This window comes from Podarcis vaucheri, assembly GCF_965113315.1.
Source record: "Podarcis vaucheri genome assembly, chromosome: 5".
NCBI classification, from domain to species: domain Eukaryota; kingdom Metazoa; phylum Chordata; class Lepidosauria; order Squamata; family Lacertidae; genus Podarcis; species Podarcis vaucheri.
In genome coordinates this window covers 65284054-65300650 of record NC_138763.1, presented here as the reverse complement: position 1 = coordinate 65300650, position 16597 = coordinate 65284054, and the positions used below count along the sequence as shown (strand labels likewise).

General features: G+C 39.3%; 1 protein-coding gene across 3 annotated transcripts in view; it reads left to right on the top strand.

Annotated features, from left to right (window-relative positions):
* Positions 1–15531, top strand: part of IDE (insulin degrading enzyme) — a 48586-nt gene extending 33055 nt beyond the window's left edge. For all 3 annotated transcript variants that reach the window (XM_082224909.1, XM_082224908.1, XM_082224910.1), the window contains exons 16-25: positions 1087–1197; positions 1943–2063; positions 4932–5023; positions 7370–7481; positions 8444–8611; positions 9088–9360; positions 10004–10065; positions 13570–13642; positions 13949–14016; positions 14669–15531. In XM_082224909.1, coding sequence (XP_082081035.1) covers positions 1087–1197; positions 1943–2063; positions 4932–5023; positions 7370–7481; positions 8444–8611; positions 9088–9360; positions 10004–10065; positions 13570–13642; positions 13949–14016; positions 14669–14764 — 1176 coding nt within the window. In that variant the 3' untranslated portion in view covers positions 14765–15531. The remainder of the gene's footprint in view (positions 1–1086; positions 1198–1942; positions 2064–4931; positions 5024–7369; positions 7482–8443; positions 8612–9087; positions 9361–10003; positions 10066–13569; positions 13643–13948; positions 14017–14668) is intronic.
* The last annotated feature ends 1066 nt before the right edge of the window (positions 15532–16597 follow it).

Below are 16597 nucleotides of genomic sequence, written 5' to 3'. Positions count from 1 at the left end.
ATTTAGCACCAGCAAGGTTGCCAAGGTGTTATGTTTTCAGACTGCAACCTGGGATCTAGTCAATATGAGTCAAGTCCATTCTAAATTCTTTCATCATGTAGCACAGGGGTTGGGGAGCCCTTTTGACTTCATAGGCCAGATCCTTATTAGGATCTGCCTCAGAGGCTTAGTTTGCAAGGTTGGCAGAGTCTCCCACATAACAGACATCACAAATGACAGGTGAGTCGGTGCATCTTGCAGGCAGCAAGATGTTGCTAAAACAAAGGTTTTATCTTTTATATGCACAAGGAGCTTTGCAGATGCTGCTAGTCATCAGTACCTGCAAATCCTCTTTTTTCTTCTTCTCCTGTCCCCTCTAGCTCCCTATACACCTTCAGAGTAAGCTCCAGAAGGGTGGAGAAGCCTGTTTAGCATGTTGGGGGGGCAGGAAAGGGAGAGGAAACTGAAGTCACATTGCACAAGCAGCACCCAGTTGGCACTGCGTTCAATACAGCCTTGTGTGTATGGTGGTCAACCGAGTTATGCAATGATTTTATGAACCTGTCATCTTGATGTCTTAAACATTTGAAAGTCCCTACTTCTTAAAAATCAGTATATAATGGACTCTTCTGCTTTATTAACTATGGAACAGAAGTTTTTCTTTCCTATATTCTTTTCTAGATTTGGGTTCCTAGGATACTTTTATTCTTCATTTGGAAAAAGAATGATAAACTACTCTTTTCATTCCAATTAGCATATTGCTTTTCTGATTTTAATCCTGGGAAAGAGCAACAACATTTCATTCCGTTTTCTATTACCTGACATTTGAAGCATTGCTTTGCAGCATGGAACAATACTTGTTTTCCACTATAATTTTGCTTTGCAATTGTAATAGAAGATGTTAAGCCCTGGGAAAAAGTAACACAGTAATAATATCACACATAGACTTCCATGTAGTAAAGGGCAAACCTTAGTATTTCTGGTGAAATAAGGGAGAATGCTTCCCAGTGTTAAGAAGTTGCTGTTTACTGCTTTGATGGACAATCTAGAATTATAGAAAACAGAATATTTCAAACACATAACAGCTTATATATCCTTTTCCTATAGCTTTCCGTAAAAGGTTACAATGACAAGCAGCATATCCTGCTCAAGAAGATTGTTGAGAAAATGGCTACCTTTGAGATTGATGAAAAAAGATTTGAAATTATCAAGGAGGCGGTAAGCCATCTTGAACTTGACTTTGATCCTTATAAATCAGAATATCAAGCAGCCCAGGCTATCAAGCAGTGGAAGACACCATACATGCAATATTTCATTCCTTGAAGGCAGGAGGGGGTGTACAGAGCCTAAAAGTTCAAACAAGTTATGAACAATGTGTAGGGAATGTACATATGCCTGCAGAAAGGTATAAGACTGCAATGATTGGTGCCACACTTGGACTGTCGTCATTTGCACACTTGCCTGAGAGTAAGCTCCATTTGAAAATAATGTGACTTCAGAGTAGTCATCCATAAGATTTAAGTCAATTAAATTTAGTGAGGGCTTTTTCAGCTATGACTCTATCTTTCTGTAGTTCTCTTCCTCTCGCCAGCACATATATGCTGTTTCCCATCCCTTAGTGCTGGTTCAGAGATTAGGAACAGACCACAGGATCCCATGCTTCTTCTCCTCCACCTGCCAGCTGCTCATCAATTACAGGCAAATTCCTGATGTGTTTTATTGGCCCCAGTATTGGTTGATGAATGCTAGTCAGGGTAACCTTTTAATCATGGATGAATAATGATTTGCCATCCAGCTTCAAACTATGATATGAGATCTCAGTTAAGAGGGAGCCCTGCCCATCTTGAAGGGCATTTATTTCTTTTATCTGACCATATAATTTGAATATAGAACATCAAAAAATCAGGCAACGTTCATCGCAAATCTTCATTTCTTAACCATTATTTTATTTTAACCTTGTTAGTACATGCGATCGCTTAATAACTTCCGAGCTGAACAGCCACACCAGCATGCCATGTATTACCTCCGACTACTGATGACGGAAGTTGCCTGGACCAAAGATGAATTAAAAGAAGCTTTAGACGGTGAGCTGCTGCCAGTTTATATATTTTGCCCATTTTAATTACATCTTTTCTCTCTAATGTGTATTTTTACTTGTTTTGATTTTTAAATTGTTGTTTCTTAGTCAAGCATTTTTTATCTCAACTGAACTTTGAGCAAAGTATTTTAATTTCATCTCCGTCTTAAATAGTATATGCCTTCATACAACTGTTCTATGGAGGGTATGGAGATTTTTAGTAATTTAGATTGACTTAGTGGTGGTGAGAAAACCTTTTAAAACCTTATTGTCATGTTCTAGGTTTTTAAGATCTAAATTTAGAATTTAAATAATCCTTAATGATAACCAAAACCACATTTGTTACAGAGGGAATATTAAAATAACAAAGCTTTAAGCATTTAAAATAAGTCCATTGTGAAGAAGCTTAACATAATCATCAAAATATCTTTCTCTAAAATATATCTAGTTTAAAATTATCCACCAGCAATAACTAGTCAATCCAAGAAGATTGTAAGCTTCCAAAAGTATGCTCAGATGTGAAGTTTGAAGTCCCTCACAGAAAAGTCCCACAGTTTTGGTGCAGACAGATTTCAAGAGCTTAATCCCCCTAACTGGGGCTTCATTTAGTTCCAACAATCTGCCCTTAAAGGGTGCCTTTTAAATTCTGGGATCTGGACAGCATAAAAACACTTTAAGAAATTAATTCCATATTCCTGTGGAAGAAGTGGTTATGCAGTATGACCCATGGATATATAAGTTGCCTCTTATTTTTTACAGTTGCAGTTGTGCAGTTCTAAAATTCTGTTTGATAGTCTTAGGAGAGGGGTTGCCAATATTGTGCCGCCCCCCCCCCCCGTGTTTGACTCTTAACTCCCATTAGCCCCAGCCAATATAGTCAGTGTTCAGGAATGATGTGAATTGTAGTGCAAAACACCTAGAGGTCAGTACATTGAATATTCCTGTTTTCAGATGAGATTTCCAAATACTTTTCAGAACCCCAGCATGCTGAATGCCATTCCTTTCTTCCACTCTCAAGTCCTGTTTCCCTGTTACCTTTTAAAAGTCCAGAGATGCAGCTGTTCTAGCTCATCAATTTTCTTTGAATCTAGGGAAAATCAGAACATTGGAGAAAGGTACAGGCACTGCCACTCATCTGATCACTAAGCATAGTTGGTGCTTTTCCAGGTTGGCAAGCTCAACCTCCGTCATTTTAAGTCTGTGAACTGTGTAAACACTCAGTCTCTTTCAAGACAAAGGGAAGCACAGTAATATTTGTTTTATACTCTCAGCCAGACTCGTACAATTTGCTCCACTTTGTTCAGGAACATTGCATGGGGCAGGAGATATTTAATTCACTCACTCCAGTTTGCAGCCACATAGCTCACTCAGGGCTCACGCTGCTCCACTTAAAAGCCCATGTCTGTTATCAGACAAATGAACTGGGCCAACACAAACTCATGAGTGATTCTAATGACAGCAGCAGAGAATGAAGCAAAGGGGAAATCACTATCCAATCCAACCTAGTCCCCATTCCCATCTTCAGGGCCAGATGTAGACTAAATGGGTTAAATCAAACATCCTTCTAGTTTAGCATTCTGTTTGCAGCAGTGGCCATCTATATGCCATTGGAGATGCTCCCAAGCAGGACATGAAGACAAGAGCCCTCCTCTGCTGTCCCCCTCTGTTGTCCTTGCAGTAATGGGACAACTTCATTGGATGCAGCACTGTCTTTAAGTGACACTGAAACATCAGCACCGTCCGGACAATATAATCTCAGTCTTCTTAATATAATCTCATTAAGAAGACCTTGCTCCACTTCACCACCCCACGGGCCTCGCCCTCCAGCAGCACCCAAGCAGGACTTCCTCCACATAGACTGGGCTGGGAGTTATCAGGGGAGGTGCTCCTTTAAATACTTGGATCCCATAACCATCAGTCAGTGCAGAATTTGTTGCAATATGATCGCTTCTTGCCTGCCTGAGTAACAGCCAGCATAATCATTCTGCGGTAGCTGCAGCCTCAGGAACAACCCCAAATACAGCATTCATATGTTCTCTACCTTACCATCAGTGATATCAGAGATCTTATTTACACAGCATCTATTTACTAGTGATCCGTATGCCTGGCTGTAGACAGGCAGGAGGAAGAAATTTCTTTCCAATATTCCCTCCTCACCCCCTGACCCCTATGTAAGTTTCCCATCTTTCCCTTTGTACACTTCTACAAGGGAGTGGAGGTGTGAAATCTAGGTTATGCTGATTGTTTAGTTTCTAAGGTTGATTGCCACAATCCACTCTGGTGGCACTTAAACTTGTATTCACCATTTATATTCATCTACACTCACATGTGTTTCAGTGGGTATTTGGATGTGCCTGTAGCTAAAGGCATTAATCCTACCATACATATCTATGAAAAGTTTAATTAATTTCAGAATAACCACCAATCTCTGAAACTGCCATTCAGAAATAATTGCTGTCAAGATGATGGGGAATGATAAACTACATGTTCTTTTATGTAGTTAACAGCTTAAGCTTTATCTTCAGCCACCACCTGAATGACTGTTACTATTTTTGAGGCTGGATGTCTGTTTAGCCTAACTGCAGTGCAGCATAGTCTGTCTGTCTGCCTTTCTCTTTTCTTTTCTGTGTTGGAATCTGGGTCAAATAACATGTGAATTCTAAGCAAGGCAAACTACGCAGTGAGCACTGCAATTTTGTCCTGGAAACTTTCCCAAACCTGAATATTTGTGAAGAAAACTCCCACTGACTTTTGTTGATTATTATAATTTTCTTTGTCATCTTCTAAGACATGTATTGGATTTTAGGATGATATAGGCCTTGTTTTTCGAAATGGAAAATGTGATTGATTTTAAACGTCTAAATATCTATTGTAGATGTCACCCTTCCCCGTCTCAAGGCCTTTATTTCTCAGCTGTTGTCACGGTTACACATTGAAGCACTTCTCCATGGCAATATAACAAAACAGGTTGGTTTGATACATTTTTCACCAGAAGCAGATTTATACTGATAATTGTACGTAAAATCAAGGGTTTACTTAAGTTTCTCTATCTTTTGATCCATGCTTGCTTTTTAAATCTTCATAAGCTTTTCTGTCAGTGAGTCTTACAGGTTTGCTTGTCCAATATTGTTCTGTGGGTGTCTTTAACTAGACAAATGAGTATAAAATAACACAGAAAGGCTGTGACATCTATTTGAAATGAAATCTTCACAATGCTGTATCCCAGACTTAGGTTTCTGTTTCTTATTACATATCTTGGGGACAGTACAGGTGCACAATCATATCTGTGATGTCTCTTTAAGCTTACTTTTCACATTCAAGATTGAACTGTTTGGCTGTGTGATGCTTCCTTTTTGTCCCAGATAAGTAACTGACCCTGTTAAGTGATTTCTTAAAATCAAGCAAAACTACTTGAAGGTTCAAGGGACTGGCATTCCAACATGTATTGGAATGAGCTTTCAGGCAGTTTATACTTCATGGTATCTGCGCAGTCTGCTTCAGTGATGAAATAAGGCTGTAAAATTGAATGCTAGATCCACACACTTAAGTTCTCAAAGAGGCATATAATTTGAACCAAGAGCATGTATTTAGAATGAAGTCAGTGGCTAATGTTAAATGGCAGTCTGTGAGCTGGAAATAATAGACATTGTGACTTTAATGTTATAGTATAAGATTGCCTGGTACAGCTTTGTGAGATGTTTGAATATCATCTTAGCAAAGGAATTTAATGTAGCGATGTTAATGGTACTTTTGATGAAATTATAGAGCTAGTTTGCTTCCATACCTACCTGTAAAATGAGACTAGGGTCTTACATATTTGCACTAAGTGTGACAGCTCTGTATTGCGTATATTGGTTGGATAAAATAAGTACGAGGAAGGTACCAACAGCCATGTTTGTAGAAAAAACTTTAAGGTTCTCTATCTGTAGAAACTGTATATATTTTATGTTAAAAGACAACAGTGAATGAGCATGTCCAGCTCACTTATTTCTGAGCATCTTAAAATAACCCTTAATGCCATAGTAATGGTAAAATAATTTGACTTAAGGCAAACCAAAAGGGCAAGGTCTCAAAGTCCTCCCGCATGAGCCATTAAGGACTAGTAAAAACTATTTGAGTCTCCCCAGATAGTGAACTGCGCAGTGAACAATGACATCTACCATACCTGGATATTTGGTTTCATGGAAGAGGAAGTGGCTTTCCTTGACATTATTAATTTAATCAAACCACACCCTGGTTTAGCATTTTTAAATGTTGTCTTTTCTATGCAAGGTTATTTTCTGTGAAGTTAGAACCCAAAAGGTTTTGGCTTACTGAATTTGAATTTTAAAGCACATTTTAAATGAGATTTTCTTGAGTTCAGATCAGTTGACCCAGCCTTGTAGTTTTCATTTTGAAGTTGCATATCTTTCAAAAAGGCTTTGGAGTTTTGCATCTCTATAAGCACAGTTAGCTTTTAACAGCCTTTATTATTTTGGATTTAATTTCAATACATCTTGATGAGTTTGTTTCCTCTATAAAGGCTTTCCCTAGAGTGACTTGGTTTGTTTTTTTGTAGATGTGTTACTCATTATCGTAAGGTTTTATTTGGTACTTCAATGCATAGTGATTTTGATATCAACTCCAGAAAGTAAGACTCCTCTCTGGAGATGGTCAAAGGGTTTTATAGCATTGGCTTGGCAAAGGCATTTTTGCTGTTTGTGCAGCTGTATTGTTTTAGCCCCATGATGCATACACGTCTCTCATAGTTACAGGCTTAAGAGGACCATGGACTTGGACCTTAATCAATGCATAAAGTAGGAAATGAAGGGGGAACTAAGGAATTGTGTGGTTTCACTAAACTTTCAGAAACTAAATGCAGAAGAGTAGGAGACAAGAGTAATGTGGGGATGATACAGCAGCTGCTGGCTGTGGACATCAAAGTAGCAATGAGTTGACATATTTTCTGTAAATGAAGAGGGGTGGCAGGGAGGAAAAAACAATTCAGCCTTGTGTGCTAAGATGTAGGGCACAGCCATTGCATATAAAATGTGCATTTATTTATTTTTTTAAAAAAGTTGATCTTGTTTTCTAAAAGTATTTAAAACATAATGTAGAAGCAAAGATTCAGCCTTTCAGTTTTGTGTGCTTCATAGCTGTCACACGTACCAACTTGGCTTTGCATTCCTAATGCTTGCATCTGCTGCAATTAGTCATCTCCTTTTCCTTTCTAATTTCGCCATTTTCCGTAATACCCGTTATCCTTCTGTGTGCTACCACATGGACAATTGCCAGGAGATGAATAAAATCTCCAATGAATTTCTTCTCTTCCAGGCTGCATTAGGAATTATGCAAATGATTGAAGACACTCTCATTGAGCATGCTCATACAAAACCTCTGCTTCCGAGCCAGCTTGTAAGGTATAGAGAAGTACAGCTGCCTGACAGTAAGTTGTCCATTGGGACATAAGCTATAAAACATATAAAGCTGAGGTTCATGGTGCTTGCATTTGCAGTAAGTCAGGATGAAATTTCTTGATTTGTTTTTGGAAAGTGACTTGCTTTCAGTACTGCATGGCAAATATTTCAAAATCAACGCCAAAATGATATATTATTTTGGCAACAATAATGTAGGTCGGTGTTGTGAATCTCTGTGTTAGTTTTGGAGGAAAAGGTCTTCCTCACTGAATAGAGTGCAGAATTACTATACAAATGAAATCACTCAAGTCTCAGTATTTGACTTTCAAATATATATCCTGAATTTATTCACAGCGTACAAAGAGTTAAGCACTGCAGAGTAGAAAAATGGATAGCAATGTGTAGAGGTGCATCATGGGCAGATCGTGCACCATTTTGGGGCTAGTTGCTAATGTGGAAACGAGAACTACTGTTTACCAAACCACTCACTGGCATTGTTTGGGGTAATTATGCACCTGATTATAATATAAGCTGAAGTTCTTTGCTCATGGAACAAAGAAACCATGACTAGAAAAAGTACCGTATTTTTCGTTCTATAAGATGCACCAGATGACAAGATGCACCTAGTTTTTGGAGGAGGAAAACAAGAAAAAAAATATTCTGAATCTCAGAAGCCAGAACAGCAAGAGGGATTGCTGCACAGTGAAATCAGCAATCCCTCTTGCTGTTCTGGCTTCTGGGATAGCTGCGCAGCCTGCATTCACTCCATAAGATGCACATACATTTCCCCTTACTTTTAGGAAGGAAAAAGTGAGTCTTATAGAGCAAAAAGAACGGTAATTCATCTCAGTCCTAGGCTTCCAGATTGTGTTTATATAGAGTACTTATATTTTCTTCTCTAAACTAGTGTACATCGCATAGAGAGTATGGATGGTTCCCTGCTTGACCATCTTTCAAAATGACCCTTTGCATCATTTTCATGTTTTTTTAGGAGGTTGGTTCGTCTATCAACAGAGGAACGAGGTTCATAACAATTGTGGCATTGAAATATATTATCAAACAGATATGCAAAGCACCTCAGAGAATATGTTTTTGGAGCTCTTCTGTCAAATCATCTCAGAGCCTTGCTTCAATACCCTGCGCACTAAAGAACAGTTAGGTAAATAATAGCTTGCCTGTCTTCATAGATCACCTAAATATTGTTATAGTGAGCAGAATTTGGATTGTATACTTCAGCCACTATAGTTCAATGTAATGTGCTGTCCATGTGATGGCTGTGGAATCTTATTGCTGGTTTGGAGCCCTTTGTGCTCAGTGACAAATCAATGAAATCACTGTTTCAAAGAGATACAGGAGAATCATGAAAGTGATTTATACAATTTTAATATATATGCTGTTTTCTTCATGGTCAAAATGCATAATGTGAGATCCCTCCATTAGCTTGCACGAAAGCTAAAACCTGAGATTAGTTACGATAGTTATATCATCTATTCACTTGATGTAAGGCCATTTAAGGCACTAATGGTCATGTTAGAATTTGGCCAGAATTCAAGGGCAGAAATACAAACCCCTTCTGTCTTTTTTAATTATTTATTTAGTTAGTCTAATAGAATGAATTATTTGGTTTTTTTCAAGGTTACATTGTGTTCAGTGGTCCACGGCGGGCAAATGGTATCCAAGGACTACGATTTATCATCCAGTCAGAAAAACCTCCACACTACTTGGAGAGCAGGGTTGAAGCTTTTTTAAAAACCATGGAGAAGAGTATAGAGGACATGTCTGATGAAGCCTTCCAGAAGCACATCCAGGCTTTAGCAATTCGTCGCCTTGACAAACCAAAGAAACTGTCTGCTGAGTGTGCAAAATACTGGGGCGAAATTATTTCCCAGCAATATAACTTTGACAGAGGTAAGAAGCACTCCCAAGCTGGAAATGTAATTTTTTTTGGATGAAAGCTTAACAAAAGTAACAATTCAGACCATCTAAAGTGTACCCACCATGCATGATAAAATAATAATATTTAGTTCTGGAATACACTTAGAAGATTAATTAGTGTCAAAGTCACAATGCTGGGATACTGCACATAGCCGGGGTGACCTGGTCAGATGGGTGGGGTACAAATAATTTTTTTTTAAAATTAAATTATTATTAGCTATTTCTGTGGTATTATCTATTTCTTTGCCCCATCTAGACCACATTCCATTTTTGAAAGCTGCCTGGCATGTATTCTTATAATCGATTATGTGATGAGGGATTTGCATTCTAGAAATTCCAGTGCTCCTTTGCATCAGTCTAAGAACATATGATGCTTGATGCAGATACTCCTGATCCATTAATCATAGCTAAGGACATGGAATGTCACATGTGCACAGGCTTCAGAAAATGTCCTGATCCTTCAGAGTAGCAATATTTTCAGTGACAGGCATATTTCGGGTATAGGGCGGTACATAAATTCAATAAATAATAATAATAATTACAATATGCTGAGGTGTTGTGGTTTGAAGGAAGTGTAAATTTCTTAATTGTATTAATTATAATCTTTGTCATCCAGATAACATTGAAGTGGCATATCTCAAAACTCTTACTAAGGATGATATTATGCACTTTTATAAGGTAAGCTGATCATAATATTTCTGATTAGTTTAGCTTCTGATTGTAAAATTGTGTAAAATTTAAGGGAATATATTAATAACAGTTTGAGAACTTGATAAACATCACAACTTTTATCTAAATGGAGTACATACATATACCAGATGTTAAACTGTTGCTGTGTGCTATGAACATGACAATAGAGCCTGTGAGTATTCTTCTGGTTTTTTATTTTATTCCACATTCTTTTAACCAGGGTAAAAATGTTGTTCCCCAATTATTCCCTAGTCACTCATCAGAATGCTTGCTAACTTAATTCTGTGCATACTGTCAGCATAATTCAAACATGTAAATGATAGTTTTTCTCTTCTTTTTTGCTTGGACAAGCCAAAGCTCTTTACAGGAACAATTATATATATCTGGTTGGGTTAAAATTGTGACACTATATTCTAAAAGCTTTTTAAAGTAGATGGGGGTGGGGAAGAACAACTATTTTTGTTGTTGTTCTTTAGCCAGATTCTACAAAGCACACGTTGTCCTTGGGGACATCTCGGCAGCTACTATTGTCATTGTTACGTATAGCACCTGAACTGTTTGTGTGCTGCATTTAAGGAGTTATAGGGTTTTTGAACCTTGCAATCAGCTCTGTATGTATAACAGTAATTGGTGATTTTGGAAAATTAATAATATTGCCTGATTGAGCAGCTGCTTATTGCAATACAAGTACATAGCAGAGGAGTCCTATAGTCCAACTTGGTGGTTCTCAACCAGTGGGCCGTGGCACCCTGGGGTGGCTTGAATGATGGTCACGGGTGCCATGGACAACACTGGCCTCTGTCTCTCCTTCTTTCCTTCCCTTCCACCTCTGATACCCTCTTGCATCTCTGCCTCCCAAAGGCTTGCACAACTGTTTGTTGCAGCAGCCCTGGCTACGAGCTCCCCAGGTGAATGGTGTCTCTGGGGCTGGCCAGGGGGTGCTTCCCAGGCCCCTGTGGGGCAGTGGAAGGAGGCAACTCTTTTTTGGGGGGGGCAGCTCAGAGACCAGGGGCGGCAGCTACCCAGAGGATTCCCAAGGAGCGAGGAAAAGAGAGGAGGCTGAGGGAACACTCCACAAGGGAGGGTGTTTGAAAAGGGGTGAGGGGCTGGTAGCTCTGCAGGCAGGGGATGACATAGCTGAGCTCAAGAGGCCCACGGGGTACCACAGAAAAAATATTGTTGGTCAAGGGAGCCATGGACCCAAAAAGGTTGAAAACCTCTGGTCTAACTCAAGCCCAGCTTGGAAGAGACGAGGAGAAAATACAACAGGAACACTACAAAAGATAATAGTGTTATTGTTTTCCTGTCCTCCTTGTGGGCTTCCCATATCCATTGGCTTGGCCATTGTGAGAGCAGAATGCTGCACAAGCTAGGCCTTTGGTCTGATCCAATAGGGCCGCTCTTACAATATCAACAGCAGTCAAGCTCCCAGTGTCCCTGGAATAACCTCCCCAAATCAGGGGCAAGACTGCAACAACACTCACATGCCACATGGACACAGAGAGAGGCAATCTGTGCATGCTAAGAGAGGTGTGTAACCATCAAGTCACAATGCCCACAACTTGCAAGAAACACAGAAAGCTAAACAATGCCAAAAGGCACAGTGCTAAAGCAGTAGCGCACTTGCAAAACATTTTGCTTATCCCCTCCAAACTGCCAGTGGAAGAAAGCAGTACGACCAGGTGGCAGTAACAAGTAAGGGTGCAATGTGTGCAGCTTGCAAGGCAGGTAAAAATGAATACGTTAAACATATTCCAGGACTGTTGGTTCAAGTTCAGATGAACTAATTTCGCCCCTTTAATAGCTGATGCTTATTTAAAAAGGTGTGGTCATTACAGTTTTGAAGTGACTCAGACAAATTCATGCATGCTTTTTGGATCTTTGGTTTGAATATCCTAAGCAGAATACATGTTACATATATGCTAGTATTGGTTTTGGGAGTAGTACAACAGAACAAGGTGGAGGTGGACAAGGAAGCACATGACTCTTCAGCAGTAGAAGCCCCACTAATGAACCCTCCCCCAGGCTAGAAACCATACAAAAGGGTATTTCCTTCCATGCCCCAATGGTTGCAGAGCATGAAGTACCGGCAGCTGAAAGAGGCAGCATATAAGGGCAGTGCACATCCCTTTGGGTCCCTGTTTTCAAATAGCAGAGTGGATTAGGAGAGAGCTCTGAATCCTTATCCTGTCTGTCACACACAGCTGCTCGGTGTGCAGTTAAAATGCATGGTTGCAGACTGTAATCAAGAGGTAGAAGATGTGCTTTCAGTGTCAGTTATGAGGATATCCAAGATGATAGCCATGCTCCCTCCTATCAATCCACCCCTTATGCACATGCCCCCACACCATATTCCTCCATCCATACCCCCAGTCCATTCATTCCCCCATCACTGCATCTGTCCAGCTTTTGCATGTGTACACACACACACACACACACTGCAAGAAGGGATGCAAGAAAGGGAAAAAACACTGTGCATAATTTCTGTTGAACAGATTATAAGGCAGCTTCTTTGAAGTGAGGCAAACTTCTTCCTGCCATCTAAAAAAGTAAATTAAAAAATATTTTGGAATTGAAGCCTCTCTTAAAAAAATAACTGTGTAAGGAGCTTGCCATTAACTGCCCCCCCCCCAACTTTGGAATGGAGATGCTTTTTCTAGAACCACTTTGGTTACTTTTAATTATGAATGCTCATTGTGTTCAAGTCAGTGCTAATAGAACTTGACTGTGCATTGCATCATGGTTTTCAGTAGACTTGTCATTACGGCCGATTAAGAAAATGTTAATTATTGATATAAGTGCATTGTAGTTAAATTATTTGATTACAGTTGCGGAAGGCAATTGATTTACTCCCCAGCTAATTCTGTTAATGAAGCTTTTAAAAGATTTGAGCAACTGACAGCTAGATTGACTTTGAATTGCTTACTCTTGCCATATATTTTAATATTGCTCTTAAGTATTGCTGGTGTTTCTAGATTATTCAAAAATGGCTCTCATCTCTAGTAAGTGCACCTATTTTATCATTAATTTTATTTACCTTCCACAGTATGTGGAAGAGATTTTGGCAGAATTTGAGGTTTTCTTGGGCAGGCCACAAGCACTATGTAACAGCCAGGGTGAGTTAATGGGGTGGACTCACTGGCATAACTGAAATATTGACAAGCCAGCCCTGCTCCGGATCAGGGAGGGGCCCAGTAGGTCAGTTCTGTTTAACACTGAACAGGTGTTTTCATGTTTGCAAAAGAGTGACTTGAGATTGTATATGACAGCATAAGAAGCAGCAGTTGGCTGCATATCACAGTGTGCATAGGCTACATATTTCTCTTCCTTTTTGGACATTCCACCCTACTTGGATAAAGTGTCCTGCTTGGGTCAGGCATATCTGCTCCAGGCTAGCAGACTTTCTTGCACACTTTGGTCTGCAGTGCAAATGTTCCTGTGCTTTTGTTGGAATAACCGATTCTCATCTTTCTTTCCTCTGTCTTTCTGTAGGAGATGTTGTCAGTTGATGCTCAAAGAAGGCACAAAGTATCCGTGCATGTACTAGCACGGGAAATGGATTCCTGTAAGTACTGAGTGCCTTTCTTTGTTTCCAAATTATCTTCCCTCAAGTTTGCACAGAAAAACACTTGGTAGAACAAACAGAATCTTTTGCAAAGGATGGTTATGACCTCTAGTGGATCAGCGGGAGTATATTCACTCTCCAGAGTCCTGGAGAATAACAAATGTGAGAAAAGTTTGCAAGTGTGCAGATTTTCAAGCAGTACGAAAAGCAGTTCAACCCTTTGCTTTTAATGGTCTGTTTAATATCTGTGTATAAAAGTAGGTGTTTTCCTAGAGGTTTATGAACTGTTGTTGTTGCTTTAAACAGGCCCTGTTGTGGGAGAATTTCCATCTCAGAATGATGTAAACCTGGCACCAGCTCCACCACTGCCACAGGTAAGATGTTTTTTAATCATTTATGAAAAAAATGAGAGTGCCCAATATACGCCCCAACACTGTTATTACTCACTCAGCCTTATCATGTTTAGAAGTAACTATCCCTGTGTTCAAATGAGGCTGGTGGTGCATATCACCACCAGGAAATGCATTACTCATGGGACCTATCTGGCTGCTATGCTTGGGACAGTTTAACCACTGTGCGAACAAGCCTTTAGAAAAATTGTGAGTGTCGTGAATAGTATAGATTTGGGGTGTGGCACTTCTGGTACATGGAGCTAATTAGGCCCAATTAGGCTTCTGTATTTGGCCATTTGAAGCAAATCACACCTACCCGTCAAGTACAGAGAGATGTTCCTGTCTTAAGATTGTCATCATAACATATTGGATATATAGTTTTGTAAGAAGCCACTTTTTAGGCCATTTTATCTCGTAAATTTTGCATCTGAAGGAAGTTCTTATGTAAGCAAGGTTTGGATCTTAGTTATATATATATATAAGTTATATATTTTTGCTATTGGCTTTTTAACTGAAACTTAAGGACTTGGTCACCCTTTGGCTGATGATTTTAAAAATGAATTTTGCTTCAGTGAATACATATAGCTATGTGCTTGATTCTCAAAGTTTCTTTTTCTAAAATGTTTCTTTGCAGCCAGACGTGATTCAGAATATGACAGAGTTCAAACGCAGCCTGCCACTCTTTCCTCTGGTGAAGCCACATATCAATTTCATGGCTGCAAAACTGTGAAGAACCTTTGCTGGGTGAAGAACTGGAAGTGGAAGAGTCTTGTATGACTTCAGTGGATTTTCATAATGAACCAACATCTTAAGCTGTTGTTAGGACAAACAATCCTGTCCATTATGAGGGTTCCTGATTCCTTCTAGGTTCATTTGGCATTTCTGGTGTGATAGGGTTACAGCAAATTAGGCAAATAGGCTGTAGTCATACGTCATGTTTATTGTAGAGCCACTCTTGGAAACCAAAATCAAGTGGTATATTCAAAGGTCTGTGTAGGTATGGTATATTTTACAATAGTGAGGCCCTTTTAAAGGTTTTGTTTGCATAATGGAATATGAAGAAGCTTACTGAACAAACTGGTGTTATTTTAAAGGCCCTTCCTTTTCTTATGGAAAGTCATTAAGATTAAGCAATTTATTGGATGTGGAGGAACGAAACATTATTAAAATGCACATACTGATTTTTAAAGAAAAGACTTAAGCATATTGATCCTCAGAGCAGCCAACCATTTAGGTACTATATAAATCAGTGGAAATGAGGGGGAAACGTCAACAGATATATTTCAGATAAGTTACCAGGCATATTGACATAGTTTTAATCTTTATACACATTTGAGGACATTTTTCAATATTCAGACTAGTAAAATGCTGGAAACACCTGGCTAGCCACCCTTTTCTTGCCCAGAGTGTTACCTTCTGCTTGTAACCCTTGTGTTTTCTCAGGGTTACTTGGAAAATGTTTCATTTGCATAAATAAAATTGTTTTGGCGCTTTTTCTTCCGGTTGTTCACGTATTGTTTTCAGAGATCTCATCAAACTTGCCCTCTCTTGTTGGGTATGTGACTTGTTGAAAAGGCTATCAGTGACCCTTAATAGGTGTTTAAGCTGTGGACATGGGGCAGACTTCTGTGAGAAGGCATATAATGGAAATCTTAGTCTTTGTCACAAAGACACAGCACAGCGTGTGCCTGATTCCATAAATGCACCATTTGAATGTCCGGAACAGGGTGGCCCTTCAAGGCATGTGATACAACAATACCTTAATATGACCTACCACTGTTTTTGCAGCTCTTGGTGCAAGCTTTCAAGCTTTATCAGGCTTAGATATTTTAAAGTGACAGGGAAGAAGAAATCCCAGAACAAATGGAAGGTTAGCATTTGCTTAGCCATGCCAGCAATTAAACGTCAGCTCAATAGGGCAACATCACATTGAGCCTGACCAAGGCAAACTTCCCTGTGCTTAAAAGCTTGCAGCCAGTATTTTAAACACAGTTTAAATGCTTATCCTGGATCATTTTTATTTGACACTCCAGGCATCTGCAATGCAATAATAGCACAATTTAATAATCAGGGTACAGGAAGTTGGTGCCAACTGCTTTCTAGGAAAACAGCACAAAGCAGAGATTTGTATGCAAAATAAACAGGAATGATAAAATAGAATAATTTTTTCATCTCTAGCCTATTGGTTTTAGTGGAGGTTGTGCTACTAAAAGCTCATAGGAAGACAAGGGAGCCAGGTGCTGAAGTTTTGCTTAATCTGGTTTTTGGAGAGAAAAGGCATACATTTACCAAAGTAATACGTCTTTTAAATGCTGGCTTTTTTCCAAGTTTGTTATATAGATTCTAAGTCTGAAGTATTTCAAAGATCCCAATGGATTTCTAGTCTCAGCTTGGTTTTCTAAGAGAAAATGTGCCTCCTACTTCAGAAATCTGACCTGCATAGCACTAATCGTATAAGAGCACTGGTTACATGCTTTGCAGTCTGAGGCTGGAATCTGAATGTCTTGGCTACCCCGTCCACTGCTTTGTTTTATTAGTTCCAATGTTGATTGCCTTGTGAATT